Below are 15414 nucleotides of genomic sequence, written 5' to 3'. Positions count from 1 at the left end.
ACATACTAATTTGTTCTGTTATCACCAAAAATCTTGACCTTCTCTCCCCCGTCTTCACCCTGTGCTCATCCTGCGCCCCGTCGCTCCCTCGCTCCGTCCCCATCGCTGTGTTTTTCTGAGGAACAAACAGAGAAGCTGTCCTAGTCAGGATGAGTCAGTGCAGCTGGGTTGCAGGTCATTTACCCACATCCCACTCAGATAGGACAGATGGCCCGGCCACTCGCATGCTGCTTAGTGCTAACTCTGCATCCAGAGTGTGTGAGCTAAGCTAACGCTAGCACGTAACTGAGCTGGAGAGAGCCCAGCTGATAATATAAACAGAAATCTAATGTAGTTTATTGACACAGGTAAAATCCATAAAACTAAATATCTGAGATTTATCACTCATCCCCCTCAGCATTTAAAATGTTTTAATCTTGTGGCTGATATGTGTAATTTCTCACTTAGTCAAGCCATGACACAATAGAAAATACTTGAACATTCAAAAGCAGCCTCTTCCGATGTCCTGTATCTGCTCAAGAGAGTGAGAGACACGATGGTTTTCAACAGGAAACGGCTGCAATTCAACTCCCACTAGAAACCTACTGAATGATGAACACTGAAAGAATCATCTGTCTTAATTGAAAGGACAACATACGTATGAAATGGGGAGAGAAGGGAAAACATGCAACAAAGGGCCAGGTCTGGACCGAACTCACCCCACTATATCTTTACATAGGACATATTTGTTTGCTGCTGCATTAGTGTTTAAAAATCTCTAATGCCACTATTCACATATTGTCCAATACCATGTCCTGATGAGACAGTCTTGTGTGATTTCCCAACTGCTGCTGCTGCAGGAATACATAACCCCCTATGTCTCTGTACCATTTACCATTAGAGATATAGAGGAGGAGTTTAATTATGCAGTTTAACAGCCTGTGATGAGAGCAAATTCACATTAGCAATTAGAGCACTTAAAGGCTTTTTAAGCTGCATTAAGCTATCTAAACCATGGAGCACAATTAGCCTTTTAAGCGCAATAAAACTGGAGTAGGCGGAGCTTAAGTGGTGGCATTGGCAGGATGCTTCACTTGCAACTAGTTTCATGTATTTAACGAATGAATTAGACTAATTCCTGTTGTAGGAGGCTGATGTGGTGTCTTATCAGCTGCATACCAAAACATGGAGCCTATTCCATTGTATGCTTGGTCAAATCTCACTGTCATTTTTATTCAAAGTGTGATTCCATATTGTTTCTTTCATTTCTTTACTTCCGCCAGTATACTGTATATTTTAGTGATGATGTAGTGCCAAGCAGGACTTTTCTAATGTCTGATATTTGAATGCCGAGGCATATTAACACATCGTTATGGGGCTGTTTGATAAGACCAAAATCTCATGTGCTGATAGAGGTAATTTCATGACAAAGATTACAATACAATTAATTTCTTGTTATTCCTTGACCTCGGTGCCATGTCTTTTCGAACGTTATCTCTTTCCATCCTCATGATTCGTTGTCACATGTTAATATTGCGGACAGGTTTCCTGCATCGTCTGAGTTTGGGCTTTGTTTTGAGCTCGTGACTGTACTTTCGTGGCTTTTGTCCATAGACAAAGCAAAGCCGTTGATAAATGATTACCAAAAAGAATGATTAGTGGCACAACAGAAATAACAATAAAGGACTAAAGGGTGCACAGACTTTGACTTTTGGAATACTGTTTCTGTTGATTCCAGTCTAAAAGAAATAGTTTGACACTTAATGTTACTAACTTTTTTACTACATGTATTCTCTTTCATGTTGAGCGTTGGATGGGACCTTTTGCCTTTGGCTGAGTAGGATGAGACCTTTTGTTCCTGGTTGAGTTGGATAAGACCTTTAGCCTTTGTCATGATCCAGTGATGTTGGATCTCGAGGCCTCTGACGGCAGTGTGACTCCACTCAGTTGGCATCTTGTCCCAAACCTCCCACCCTCCCCTTCCCCTATCATAATCTCAGTCAGACCCTCAATACCATCTCTGTCCGTCCCCCACGGGCGAATATTGGGTCCCTTCCTGTGTCTGACCCTATCAGAAGACACTGGGACACCAGGAAGTGGGGGGAGGGGGAGAGAAAGGGGTTGGCGGGGACAGCTGCCATGCCAGAGGAGCCCTCCCCAACCCAGTCCAGTATCGTCCCATGCCGTCCCATTCCTAACTGTGGGGCAGTGAACACTAGACTCCCACAAACTGAAGTGGGCTTTGATTGTTGGATAAGATAAGCGGCTCCAAATCTGTTGGTGTATTAAGGAAAGCAGAAATGGATGCATCTTTATCTGCCAGTTGTTGACACTGCTATCTGGCGTTGACTTTTTAGGGTTAACCTTCTATTCCACGCTGGCTACAATGGATTATTTGATAGTAAAAGCAGGACCAGAGGTGACATCGTCTTCTCTGTAAGCCTTGGCAGGAGGTATGTACTGGTGTGTGGCAAAGATCATGTTGTCATACTGGCCAAATGTGTGTATGTGGCATGGGTTTGAAAGTACTCTGGTGTGTTTGATATCCGTCATGTTGATATCAAATGTTTTTACATGCACTTAAAACAACAATGTGTGGAAAAGCTTTTGAGTAAGGCTGTTTTGATGGACATTGGTGTTGTTGATGTTTTTTCTGTCAGCCTAATCATTCTCAGTGATGCAGGGTCTTGTAAGGCCATGTAAACTAGTAACCTAGTTTAAGTATTGTAGTTTAGAGAAGATTTCTTGGCCTGGTCTTTCATAAAAGCATGGATGCATGCCGTTTTTTTCATGGTAAAAAACAATAGTATCTTAAAAAATACGTAAGAGGTAGTAAAGTAATCTGTTAACTGACTACAGCTGGGTGTCAATGTAACAGGGTAGATGTAGTGTGTGTAAATGTGCTCTCCAATTGTGTTCTGATTTCTCCCGCTTACCTTGCATCTTGTGTGTGTATAAATGTAGTTGAGACTAAATTCGTAGGTATGATGGCGCCTACATATTAGGATTTCATCTCTTATTTGAACAGTGTTTTCATTAGCTTTTTACTATATAAATGCTTGTTTTTATGCAAGTGTCTGGTGCTGAGTGTTGGGAACAAATCAGTGGCAGAAAACAGAGCAAATGTGCACGAGGAAATCTGTGTGAATGTGACTGCCCACAGATGGTGGAGAGATGTTCCAGCTACTACACAGCTTGTCATCCTCGAGCTAGTAGTGTAACCATGCTAATGTAGCAGCAGGTGCAGAATCTCTTGTGGAATCGCAAACCACTGCTTAAAAATGAGATTAAGGTTTGTTTAAATGAAAGATATATATATACGGTATACCTTGTCTGTTCACATTCTGTGCCCTCCTTTAAGGGGAATTTTCTGATGTGTATAGAATAATTCAATAATAATCTAAGAATCACTCTACTTTGCTGCTGGATATTGCATTCAGAAAGCTGAGAACCAACAGAACCGACCATCTTATCTGATCTAAGGTCATTGCTTGTGTGTTTATGTGTATGTTTGTGTGTGTGTTTGTGAACTGCTTGTAGTTCAGTGACCAAGATGTTTGGTCATGCATGTTAAGTCAAGTCATGTCAATAATATTAGCATACAGCATAAACAAACACTTTTACTACTGACATTTTAATAAAATTCATTAAATGAATAATTTACTACTTATAATGGCATAGTCTGGATCCTTTCATTGACTTGTTTGTATCCTGCATAGTCAAACAAAGACTTTTGTGTTTGGTAAATGAAGTGAGAGATATGTTTACTTCTCAAACCCTGTGTGGTATTCTTTTACATCTTTTAGGTTTCAATGTAAATGTGCATCTTTTATACATTACATCCATATTTATTTTGTCTTTTTGTCTATTTGCTATATTTATTGTTTCTTGGAGGCATAATACATGATGCTTGCTTCCCTTTTGCATAATTAATGTGATTATTATACAGTGTTTTTCAAACAGTATTCATACAGCGGTGTCAGGGCATCAGTTTTGGGAAGTGCTGTTCAGTTTTTGATTGTGCAGACACTGCTCACAGCCACATGTGTTTTCAATGTGTTTGTGATTACTGCATATATTGCCTTGGTCTGCTCGGTCATGATGACTTGATGAAAGTCGACAAAAACATAACATTACATTCATTGGCCACGATCAGCATTTTGTGGTTCTCTTTTTGGCTGCATGTTTTTGGACATGCACACGTTGCGTTACTCATTTTCTTTTAACTGTAAGTGACCTGTTGTCTTCTGAATTTCCAAAGGAGCTCATCTCCATGACTATTGAGCCGTTCTGTTAAACAGGTCTCACTTTCCTCTGTCTTGAGTGTACACAACACACAGTTGTCAACACTCACCCTGGGCGGGCCTGGCCTTGCTGTAACCCAAGCTCTTGGTCCTTCTGTTCCCCACAGGGTAACTTGACCCAGGATTGCTTTGTCATGTGAGAGAGAGAGAGAGAGAGAGAGAGAGAGAGAGAGAGAGAGAGAGAGAGAGAGAGAGAGAGAGAGAGAGAGAAGAGAGGAGAGAGAGGAGAAGAGAGAGAGAGAGAGAGAGAGAGAGAGAGAGAGAGAGAGAGATCCCCTCTCCACACCCACTGTCTTTATCCAGCCAGCACAGATACATCAGTGTTGTCTCTGCTCATTCACTTCAGCCTTTACGGTTAAATTTGGTATTTAAGCGGCTCATTTGGACTGATGTGGGAGTGATTATATAATGCAGGCCTTTTGAACCACACCGTGTGAAACATGTGTGTGCATAGTTCGAGGTGTGACTGATGTTTTGAGCCTTTTTGTAGGAAACTCTGTGTGTTATCAAATACTTTGGTGCTTTTGTCCTTGTAGTTTTTTGTATGTCTGTGGGTGCAGTCTAAAATCCAGGGCCTTGCAGGGCTGCTTGTTTCTTCATCCTGTTTTCGGAGGAAAAGGTCTGATGCTCTTCACGCTGTCTCGGTCCGGGACCTGGCCCACTAACAAAGGACACCCTGTGGATTGAAAAACAGCTAAGGGATAAAAAACAAAAAAGCTCCAAGCCCACAGCATTGTTAATACATTCAAACCCTATTCCCAAAACAACAACAGCAAAGCTTTAGTTTGCATTCCTCTCACTCTGTTGGTATGCTGACCGATCCATCTGATCTCTGAAGCGGTTGTTTGTTCACTGGGTCTCATCTATCATTTCAAACAGCACTTGGAAAGTTTCTGCTCTTTGGCCGATCATCTTATTTCGCTGTTCGTGTTTTTTAGTGCGACACTCTCTGGTTGTTGAAACTTGTACAAAGTGTCCTGACACAGTTGCCCTTGCTTGGGCAACAGGAGGAAGTGAAACACTTTTGGATAAATATCCTTACCTCACCACAACATCTAGTGATCTCTCAGACAAGTCATGCTCTTATTTTGTGAAGGCCTTATATTGAGCCATGACTCAGGAAAATCAAAACTCTGTGACCTCCTTAAGCCGTATTTAAATAAGTCAGTGTTAGATAAGTTCTCTAAAATAAAACTACAAACATCATAATACGAGCAGGGGTACAGTGTCAGTGTGCTGCTAAAATTATTTGGCTTCTGGTTTTGTATTTATTTTGAAGGCCTCTCCCCTCTCACTGACCTTTTTATCTTTGAAACAGCAACTCCATATGACAACCATGCATGATATGTAAACAGGTTTTGAAGCAATATTCTTTAAGTAAACAGTGACACAGGGTGACGTTTGGGACGTTTCGTAAGTGTGGTCTCAATAATCCATTACTGATTTATTAAATTATCCCAGATAAGAACAGCATTGACTGGTCTCGTCTTTCACTTTAATACTTTTAATGTACTGTCACTTAAGGATTTTATTACTAAACTGTCCTTTATTTATGTACACTGAGTGGAAGTCATACATTTTATATGCTTATGTCGCTTTTATCTATCTGCTATGCCTGACTTTAAACAGCCATGTCTTCTTCTCACTGGCAACAAATCCCATTTAACAGAAATGACCTAATTGCCTGTTTCTCCTTATAGATTTAGTTATTCACTCCATTCTGGGTGCTAAACCAAACTATGTGGCTTTTGTTCTGGTTATCCCAGGCACATATTTCTGGTTGCAGGCCTTTTCCCCTCTGGCCCCCATTATTCTTCAGTGCGGGCAGTGCAGCTGGTGGAGAATGCACACACACAGAAACCAGCTACGCTAGGACACATTGGCTAAACTAGAAAAATAAAGCATTTGGCCAGCCTGTGGTCAGTTGGGAATGGAGCAGTCATTGTGAGAACACCCATGTGACTTTTGCCCCCATTTCTGTGCTCACCCTGCAGGCATGGAAGAAGCGGTGGTTTGTACTTCGCAGTGGCCGTCTGACCGGCGACCCAGATGTGTTGGAGTACTACAAGAATGACCATGCCAAGAAGCCCATCCGCGTGATTGATCTCAACTTGTGCGAGCAGGTATGGTTCGTCATTACAACCAGCCTCCAAAGTGAAGGGCTCAGCTCCACATATACAATTGATAATTCGTAAGAAAGTCCAGTAGAAGCAGCCTTTTTTTGTTTATAAATACATAAAAACCACATTTCAAAAAACCTGCCAGGTCTTCAAAGAATACTCGCTACAAATGCTGTATTTTTAACTTGCTCTGAGGTTTTTGAGATGCAACTTTTACACTCAGGGAGCTTTCATTGTTTGGCTGTAAATAGAAGCTAACCCCTGTCGGTTGATCCCTCAGGTGGATGCTGGGCTGTCGTTCAAAAAGAAGGACTTGGAGCACAGCTTCATATTCGACATCAAGACCATCGACCGTGTCTTCTACCTGGTGGCTGACACCGAAGACGAGATGAATAAGTGGGTTTGCTGCATCTGCGACATCTGTGGTTTTAACCCAACCGATGACGGTAAGAATAGGCTTTAGAAAGTCAGACGCACCTCAGTATTGAACGTTCCTTTTGCATCTAGCCACTGTGACAGCTATGTGTAGTGTTTCAAAAGCCAAACTTAATTCACAGACAACCAGAAATAATTTAGTAGTTTTAAATCAGGCTGATTTCTCATCACCAGCAGTGATCACATATTTAGTTAGGATTAAACTAAAACAATATTAGCTCGCTGGCTCACCACTGTACATTTGACTGGTCTCCCTTTTGACTGTTGTGCCTCTCATATATCTACCTTCCTTCTCTTTGAAAGAGTTAGATGAAGCAGCAAAATGTGCCAGGAAGGCCACTATTCAGCATATTTCTCAGCCAAGGTCTAATGGTCCATGTGTTGATCCATGTGTTGTGTCGAAGCTCATATTACTCCAGTTCCTAGCACTGGATAGTCAAAGAACTGTGTGCCTGTAGGCCTCACTGCCTCTCTCCTCCGTTCTTTCCCTCTTGTCTCTCGTCTCCCTCTCCGTCTTTGAGCCTAAATGTAAGCTGCACCATTTACATCTCAGTTCTGGTCCTCTTTCTCCCTCTTGTCATCTAAATGTGTAAGCATTTTAGTGTGACAACAATTGGCTTAGAAGTTGCACTAATTCACCGTCTGGCATATCACAACACCGAGATTATTTTAGATGAAGAATGTACTTTTTAAACCTGGCAAATGAGACACCAATTATTCTGCTTGAAGGTCGTTCTCTCACGGTATTGTGACAATGCCTCCGCCTCACAAACGCAGCTCGTGTTGCAGGGCAACTCTGATAGTAACACTCGTGGCACTTCTGCTACAGAATATTTGAAAATAGCTGATAAAGGCCTGATGTAAAACAAATAGTGTGGTTATTCAAGGAGAAACTATGTCTAAAGACAAACATCTCTGCAGATAGGCTCCCTCGCAGTTCCTCTAACAAAAGAATGTCCTTGGTTTTCCCTTTCGTGGCCACTTACACTTCTCTGCATGTGAGACCCAGCTCCCACTCTTCTGTTGTGTGCGGCCACGCTACACTGCAGATATTAGAGGAATGAACATTAGGTGGGCTTGGATTCGAAGGCTCAGAGAGAGTGTAGGAGGTATATATAAATGTGCGTATGAGCAGAGGGGATTTCCCCTTTTCCTGTATGAATCAGCTTTTAACCTTTAACCAAGAAATGGAGGGAAAAGGGAAGACGATAACAGAGGAGAGAGGAGCAAGCGATGCACGTAGAGACAGAGATATTGACCGAAAAGAAGAGAAATATGGGACCTTGTGCTGGATAAAAGCACAACAGTTAAAGAGTGGGAGGAGAACTGTGAAAAGGGAGACAGATATTTCACTAGGCATAGATATATTTCACTCGGCATACGCACCGGCCATCTTTGGTCTGACTGCAGTGCAACAGTTGGGCCGAGCAGCAGCAGAAGGGTTTGGAAAGGACTCTGATATCTGGTGTGACCAAGCAGAGACCTTGAGGAAACGCTGTCTGAGAAAGAGTGTGTGGGTTTCGAAGGCAAACGCAGTATTCAGACTGTTAACTAATAAGAGAAGTTTTGAGTGCAAAGAATGATGAAAGTACTTCATCATGATGTTGTTTTTGTGTAAACTCAGAGTTTGCCAGGTGCAAGTGTTGTTTAGGGAATTTTGTCACACATGCATCAGAACCTTCACCTCAAGCCAGACTGTTTAAAGGTTTTTATTTCTCTCAGTAAATCTGCCTCAGTGAGGTTAGAGGTTGTTGTGGCTTCATGGATCAGCTGAAATGGGAAACCCTGTGTTATAGCTGCCGACTCACTGCTTTGATTGAGGGGTTGAATTAAATAAACAGAATATGGGGAGCTGTTCCAGAGAGAAATCGGAGATCTGTCAAGTAGCTGCTTCATCAGTGTGTAACTACACACTCCAGCGACCCAATTTCGGACATTACAGAGATGTAAAGTTGATGGAGTGTCAATCAGAAATGCTGCCACTGACTGCAGACATCGGGTTGCTAGGAAACAGCTTGGGTCTGGGTTTACTCTCACAGTGTTTTCACCATTTTGTTTGCTTGTTTGTTTGTTTACTTTCCTTCTTTAATATCAACTGCACTGTCTCTCTGGCCTTGGGCAAATAGAAGTAGCAGAACCTCACTTGTTTGGACTCAGGGTTCAGGAGTCATATGTAACAAACACATTGGAATAGTAGAATTAAAAAAGGTGGAATGTGTTCATAACCTTACACCACAATATAATTAAGATCAACACAAAGGTAGTAAATCTAAGAAGTCTAAAAAAGAAGAAGATTCCAGTAAAGTTAGTCCTCTGGATTTATATATTTAATTGAAGTCCAGCTGAAACTGACTGGCTCTAACTTCAACTTCACGTAAAGTGAATGTCTGGCTATTGATAATCAAATATGTGCTTTGCGTTGCCCTGATTTGTTACTACAACACAGTGTGTGTGTCTAATCCTGATCAGTCATTCACTGATGTGTGCTGAGCGCAGTCTGACAGATTCTAATATTGTCTCATTATTTATGATCAATTCAGTTAATACATTATAATTTAAACAATGTCCTCAATCATTTTTTTTTTGCCAAATCGCACTATACACTCCCATTCCTGATATTCAAAAGAAGAAAACACTAAACAGTCAATTTAGTGTGAGGTAATCATGTGCCTTCTTGTGTCTGTTCTCCAGAAGCTGCAAAAGCTGCTCACCAGTCAGCCATCGGAGGCCTGGTAGTGGACACGCCCCCACATCCATCATTGGGTCACATTGTCGGTCAAGCAGCTATACTGACCAACGTGCCGCCTCCTTACCAGCCGGTCAGTGTGCGGCACCTGGACTCTCAGTCCAGTTCAGAGGAGCCTCAGGATTATCTGTGGCTCGTCAACTGTGAGAGTAAAAAGCCTGAACCCAACAGGTGAGTGTGTGTTTCTGTATATAACCCTACATAATGCATATTTTATGTATAATTCTCCACATTCATTTTGCTGCAATGCTCTTCTGTGATATAAGCTTCTCTCTGTACATTTTTTCAGCCCATTTGTTCTCGTTGTGCGTTTCATCTGTACTGCCACTCTTGTCCTTGTCTCTGCTGTGTGGTGTGTGTAGCTCAGTGCTGCTTCACTCTCCATTGGAGGGAGACCAGGAGTATTTGCTCCTGGAGGAGTGTGAGAGCAAGACTCTTCCTCCACAGGCTTGTCTGTGAGTGGCCAGCCGTCCAGCTGGAACTGCTTGCTTGTGTGCTGTGCTTCATGTGTTTATATAAAAAGATCACTTCATACGCTCTACTATTGACTTACATGGATTTAGCAGATGATTATTAGTGATCATTTGAGGGGGTTTCAAACTTTAGCTACTACTTTCCATTTTACTTTTACATTACTTACAGTATCCTTGTATTGATTCTGCCACTGCCTGCATGTCCAGAAATGACCTAACTGCCAATGACTCGTCCACTTTACCCAAAAAGAGTTGCTTGTTTGTGAAGAAATGCCAAAGATCAGTGATAAGAAATGTCTGAATGTCCCTTTAGACGATTAACGATGGCTTGCAAACAGCCGTGAAGTTTGACCATGACTGTGTGAATATCTGAACTTCTCTACGTCTTCATTGTAAAGTGCATTAACTCTGCTTCGGATGCGCCTGGCGTCCACACTACTCCTGTCGCTCTGTATTAGTCTGAAACAGAGATGTATGGAAACAGTGACGTAGACACCCACAGCCACTGGGTGACTGGGTGATTTCAGTCTCAGCGTAGCCTTCGCTGATCTGTCAGGTTCTTATCACATAACCCTTTTCTGGAAGAAAACAAACTGCAACATGGATAATTAATTACAAGCGTTGCTGACCCTGTTGTCTTTGCTAACAGTTGTTGTGCCGTTAAATTCAGCATTTTACTCCTTGCATGCATAGGAGACAAGCTAATAGTTAGAACAATCTGACAATTCCCGCGTACACTGGCAAACGCGTGTGCATGCCCAGTTTATGTGAGTGGTCACATGATAAGCGTTTACAGGCGTGTTAGTATGAACAGGGATTCAAACTGATACAGAGCTAAAACGGACAGAGATTGTTATAGTTTGAAACGCAGTTGTATGGATTTAGCCTAAATCATCATGTTTCTTGTGGATATTTGATTCTCTGGTCTCTGTTTTCTTTCAGAGCCCATGCTGAGTGTTCCAAGTCTACCTCTTCAGAGACAGACCTGAATGACAACCTCCCCTCTCACCGCACGCCTACGTCCTCCACCTCCTCATCTAAACACACCTCGCACAACGGCTTCTTTCCCCAGCACCCGACCCCTGCCTCCACCTCTCCCATCTACGACTCTCCCCCATCACGCGGTGCCTCGCTCTCGACCGACGCCGGCCTTTACCACCTCCCTCGCAGCTACTCGCAAGACAACGTTGTGCTCCCTAAGTCAGCCTCCTCGCCTCCAGCCCACCCAGACGGCGGGGATGCCTCGGAGCTTTACGTCTTCAACACACCTTCGAGGAAGCCCTCGATGGAGTCACAGTTGCGCAACCTTTCCATTAGTTATGATATTCCACCCACACCTGGTGCAAACTGTACCTACCAGGTGCCCCGCACGTTGTCAGTGTCGACAGGTGTTGGAGGCTCAGAGGGTGGGGGAGATGTAGTCCCCCCTCCAAGACCACCCAAGCCTTCGCTCAGTTCCATCTCAGGACCCCCACCCCCCCCTGCTGAGCGCTCACCCACGGACACCTACTGTGTGCCCCGCTCAGCCTCAGAGACTGATGGGAACTACTGTGTGCCTACTAGCGCTGGGAATAAGACCTTACGCAGCAACACTATTGGCACTGTGGACAGTTCACGCCTCCGCAAAGGTTTGTGTCGGTAGAGATTTTTTTTGGGAGTAGAAATCTCATTTGCTTTGGAAAACTATGACAAAAGAATATATGCTTGATTATCCTCCAATATAACAATCGTACAATCACACAGCCGCTTTCCTCTCTAAAGTCTTGACCTTATTTGTGCAGCGATATTTTTCATCTACACTATAAACTGCCCTGTGAGGCTTTTGCAGAGCTGACTAGTCGGCGTTCACCCTTTTCATTTTCTTTTGATGGATGATACGAGATCACCGGAGCTCTTGGCATGTTTTCTTCCAGCTGCAATCCTGGTTTTCACCTTTGGTCTTCTGTTTTGTTCACAATCTATTCAAATTGTCAAAAGCTTATCAGATCTTAACACAGAGCTGACAGTTTTAAGCAGATGCCTTCAGGGTCTGATGATAAAGGAAACTTGGCGATGGTTTGTGCAGCATTTCTGGTCATGTGTACACAATACTAAGATTTAACATTTAAAAGCAAGCAAGATGGGTTATCTTCATAAGTCTTCACTTGCCACAGATAGCTTTACTAGCAGTAGTTGGTTTATCAGTAGTGCTTTTATTGTTGTGAGACATGAATAACAGCGTTGTCTCCCCAGCATCATCACCTCCACTATGTTTTTATTTACTTTTTATTCTTCTTAAGAAGGATGCTTGCGATGCCACATTTGCTTTTTTACACTGAACCATACAAACTGCCATTTTGTGGGGTTTCTTTTAGAACACATGCCCAACAAGCCATGTTCCGGAATTGGGGGCATAATGTGTAACACAACAGCATCGGTTGTGTCCCTCTATGCCGGCTTGTTTATGCAGATGTTCTGGTTCTGTGACCTCCTCCACTGTCAGCTTAAAGGTGGAACAATGTACCTCCATTCTGTTTTTGCACTTTTTATACAGAATTACGAGACGTACAACATTCCCACCTTGACCAGGCTGTGTTAAAGGGGCCCAGGAGAGGAGTATGAATATCAGTCATATCCAAACTTGAGAAGATCTAGATTGAAGATAGATTACTTTTATCACAGCAGTTGTTTAAAATTAGAAAGTAATAAAGTTAACCCTAAATAGCACAAATCTTAAATCAATGCATAATACATAAAATAGTATGTTCCCCCATTAGCTTTCCCTCTTGTGGTGACAAATGTCATTACAGAAAAATTTGTGGCAAGATGATTGCAAGTCTCTGGTGAAACTCAGTTCTCAGTCTTACCTGTGCTCAACACTTATAAAAACTTTTAAACTAGCAACCATTGCACACATAGTGAATATCTAAGGTTCACCTGATGCTGAGTGGTTTGATTTCACGCTGAATGGGGTTAAGGCTGCGTTGAATATTCCTCTGAACATGAGACTGGGTGGAAGGATTGATCTCCACTCTGCATGTTGATGACCAGGGTGTCCAGAGGTGTTAGAGGAACCTCGATTAAAATTCCCTGTGAAGCGTAGGTTCACTTCATTTCATCTGATCCATTTGAAGCATATTTGTGTGGATTTGTTGTTGTTTGGAAGAGGACATGTCTCAGTAATTATTCCCCGTCATGGTCTCACCCACTCAGTCTTCCTCAGCCGACACTTACATTTGCCGTACACATGCTCTTTCTAGCGCTGCTGTGGTTCTTGAGGCTGTAAGTGAAATGCATTAGTGACTGCATCAGTGTATAATGAGTTCCAAAAACACCAGTAATGTACCTGACATTAGAGCCCTTCACTCTGTGCCACTAAAAAAATGACTCTTTGTCATGATACAACATATTTTACCTCGAAATGAAGGCATCATGCTAAGTGATAAAATAATGAAAACTATCATTACCACTGTTCTTCCCATTAACTTCCAGTATATTGCAATAATGTGCATATGTGGTAATATGATGCGTTTCTTTGCAGATTTTGGATCCCAGGACTGCTACGACATTCCTCGATCATTCCCCTCCGAAAAAAGCTGCTCGTTTGATTTCAATGAAAGCTTCAACAGCTACTTCGTAAGTGATAAGCTCATAATACTGTTGATCTCTGCTCTGCTTTTAACAAGGTGGCTGACACCTTAAAGGGGAACCTTTCCTGTGTTGTGCACAGCAATACCTTTTTTTGGCAATACCCTATTTTCAATTCTACGGCTGCATTTTTTTCTCCTTGCTCCATCAATTCATTGTTGATAGTAGAAACATCCAGGATGATGGACCAGATTCAGCAGTTTTTATACTGAAATTTACTGAATACTGAAGTTTTTATACTTTTTGTCCTGCTACTTGAAATCGACAAAGACTAAAGAAAACTTAAAACCTGAGTTCAATCAGCTGCTCTGAGGATTGTTTCAGTTTACTTGTTGGATTTTGTTGATCCTGTAGGTTCAGCAGAATACAAAATCCCGCTAAGTCTTACTTGAGCTGGTAGCCTGTTGTTTTTAAACACTCTCTGTTCTTGCCCATCCACACTACAATACAGCCTTTGAAATTGGAAAGCTGTGTCTTATTTTGTTCACGATCGCGTGTTTTTGCTTTGTCCCCCTCAGAAAAACAAAGGAATGATGCCAGTGGGCAGCCAGTCCACAGAAGAGGTCGACCAGAACTACGTACCCATGAGTGCCAACTCGCCGTCACATCATCACTCGGGCAGTTTGTCAGAGCCAACGCACGAACCCAACTATGTGCCCATGACTCCGAGCACCATGGAGTTCTCCTCTCTGGGAAAGCAGGTGCCCCCGCCCGCACACATGGGGTTTCGCTCGAGTCCCAAGACCCCCCCTCGCAGGCCGATACTCATCGACTGCCAGCCCCCTCCTGTGGACCGAAATCTCAAACCTGATCGCAAAGGTGAGGGGATAGTAGGTGTGTGTGTGCATGTGTAGCTGCGACTTGGTCTGTTAATATTCTGTGGATTTCTCACGTCGGTGCTGTGGGTTTAAAGTGCGCTGACGTCTCTTCCTGCTCTTAACTTGTTTTACTCTGCTCAGTGTTCACTAATGCAACTACATGCTCCGTCTACACTCAGCTGCTTTTGTCATACTGCTGGCTCATGGTCATAAAGCCATCATTTCTCACCATTCTCAAAGCAATCTCTTTCTTTATCATCATTCATCGGGAAAGGATTCTCTCTCATTTTGTCTCCCTCGGTTTGTCTGGCGTTTTAAATACCACCATCCTCCTCTGGGTCATTCCGTGACCGACGCCTTTCACCTCTTGATGAATAAGTTTGCTGCCCGCTACATCTTTTTATATCCAACACAGTTCACCCCTTGTCAAAAGCACTTTTGTCACGAGCTCAAGAGGCCCTGTCGACCATTTTGGAGGGGGCCGGTCCCTGTGCCATGGAGTGACTGAAGCCCGGAGTGGTCACCTCCATCCCCTTTGTTCCCGCCGTCTGAATGGAGCTCTTTGATGAAAGACCTAATAGCAAAGGGGAATTACAATCTGGGCAGATTGAAAGGCTGAGTAATGGGCAGTAAGAGAAAGAGTTGAAGAATGGTTTAGGAGACACAGAGTCGTCCCATAAGCAAAACCTTATGCCCTTATTTGGGGCTGTTTTTGTCTCTGAGGAAAATGGGACATTTTATGGAGTTTTAAATTTCTCACTGGGGAATCCTCCCATGCATGGCTTTTTTTCAGTGAACTCCAAATTTGGCACGTATCATCGCTGGACTATCATGTCTTAAAGATTTATAAAAAGATTTTTATTACTCCAAATCGTCAACCAGTCCAAGGGAATTGCTCATGTTTCATTTATA

At 42.8% G+C, this 15414-nt stretch overlaps 1 protein-coding gene across 11 annotated transcripts in view; it reads left to right on the top strand.

Moving 5' to 3' along the window:
- Positions 1–15414, top strand: part of gab1 (GRB2-associated binding protein 1) — a 50391-nt gene that overhangs the window by 26931 nt on the left and 8046 nt on the right. For 8 of the 11 annotated variants that reach the window (XM_035168615.2, XM_035168592.2, XM_035168607.2 and 5 more), the window contains 7 exons: positions 6278–6406; positions 6684–6849; positions 9530–9755; positions 9947–10039; positions 11000–11685; positions 13578–13672; positions 14203–14503. In XM_035168615.2, coding sequence (XP_035024506.2) covers positions 6278–6406; positions 6684–6849; positions 9530–9755; positions 9947–10039; positions 11000–11685; positions 13578–13672; positions 14203–14503 — 1696 coding nt within the window. Of the gene's footprint in view, positions 1–2160; positions 2433–6277; positions 6407–6683; positions 6850–9529; positions 9756–9946; positions 10040–10999; positions 11686–13577; positions 13673–14202; positions 14504–15414 lie in introns of those variants that run through there. The other 3 variants (XM_035168622.2, XM_035168600.2, XM_035168623.2) reach the window with 2 other exon arrangements.

Source organism: Hippoglossus stenolepis, chromosome 2, assembly GCF_022539355.2.
Source record: "Hippoglossus stenolepis isolate QCI-W04-F060 chromosome 2, HSTE1.2, whole genome shotgun sequence".
NCBI classification, from domain to species: domain Eukaryota; kingdom Metazoa; phylum Chordata; class Actinopteri; order Pleuronectiformes; family Pleuronectidae; genus Hippoglossus; species Hippoglossus stenolepis.
The sequence above is the reverse complement of the archived record's forward strand: the minus strand, read 5'-3'. Positions and strand labels throughout refer to the sequence as shown.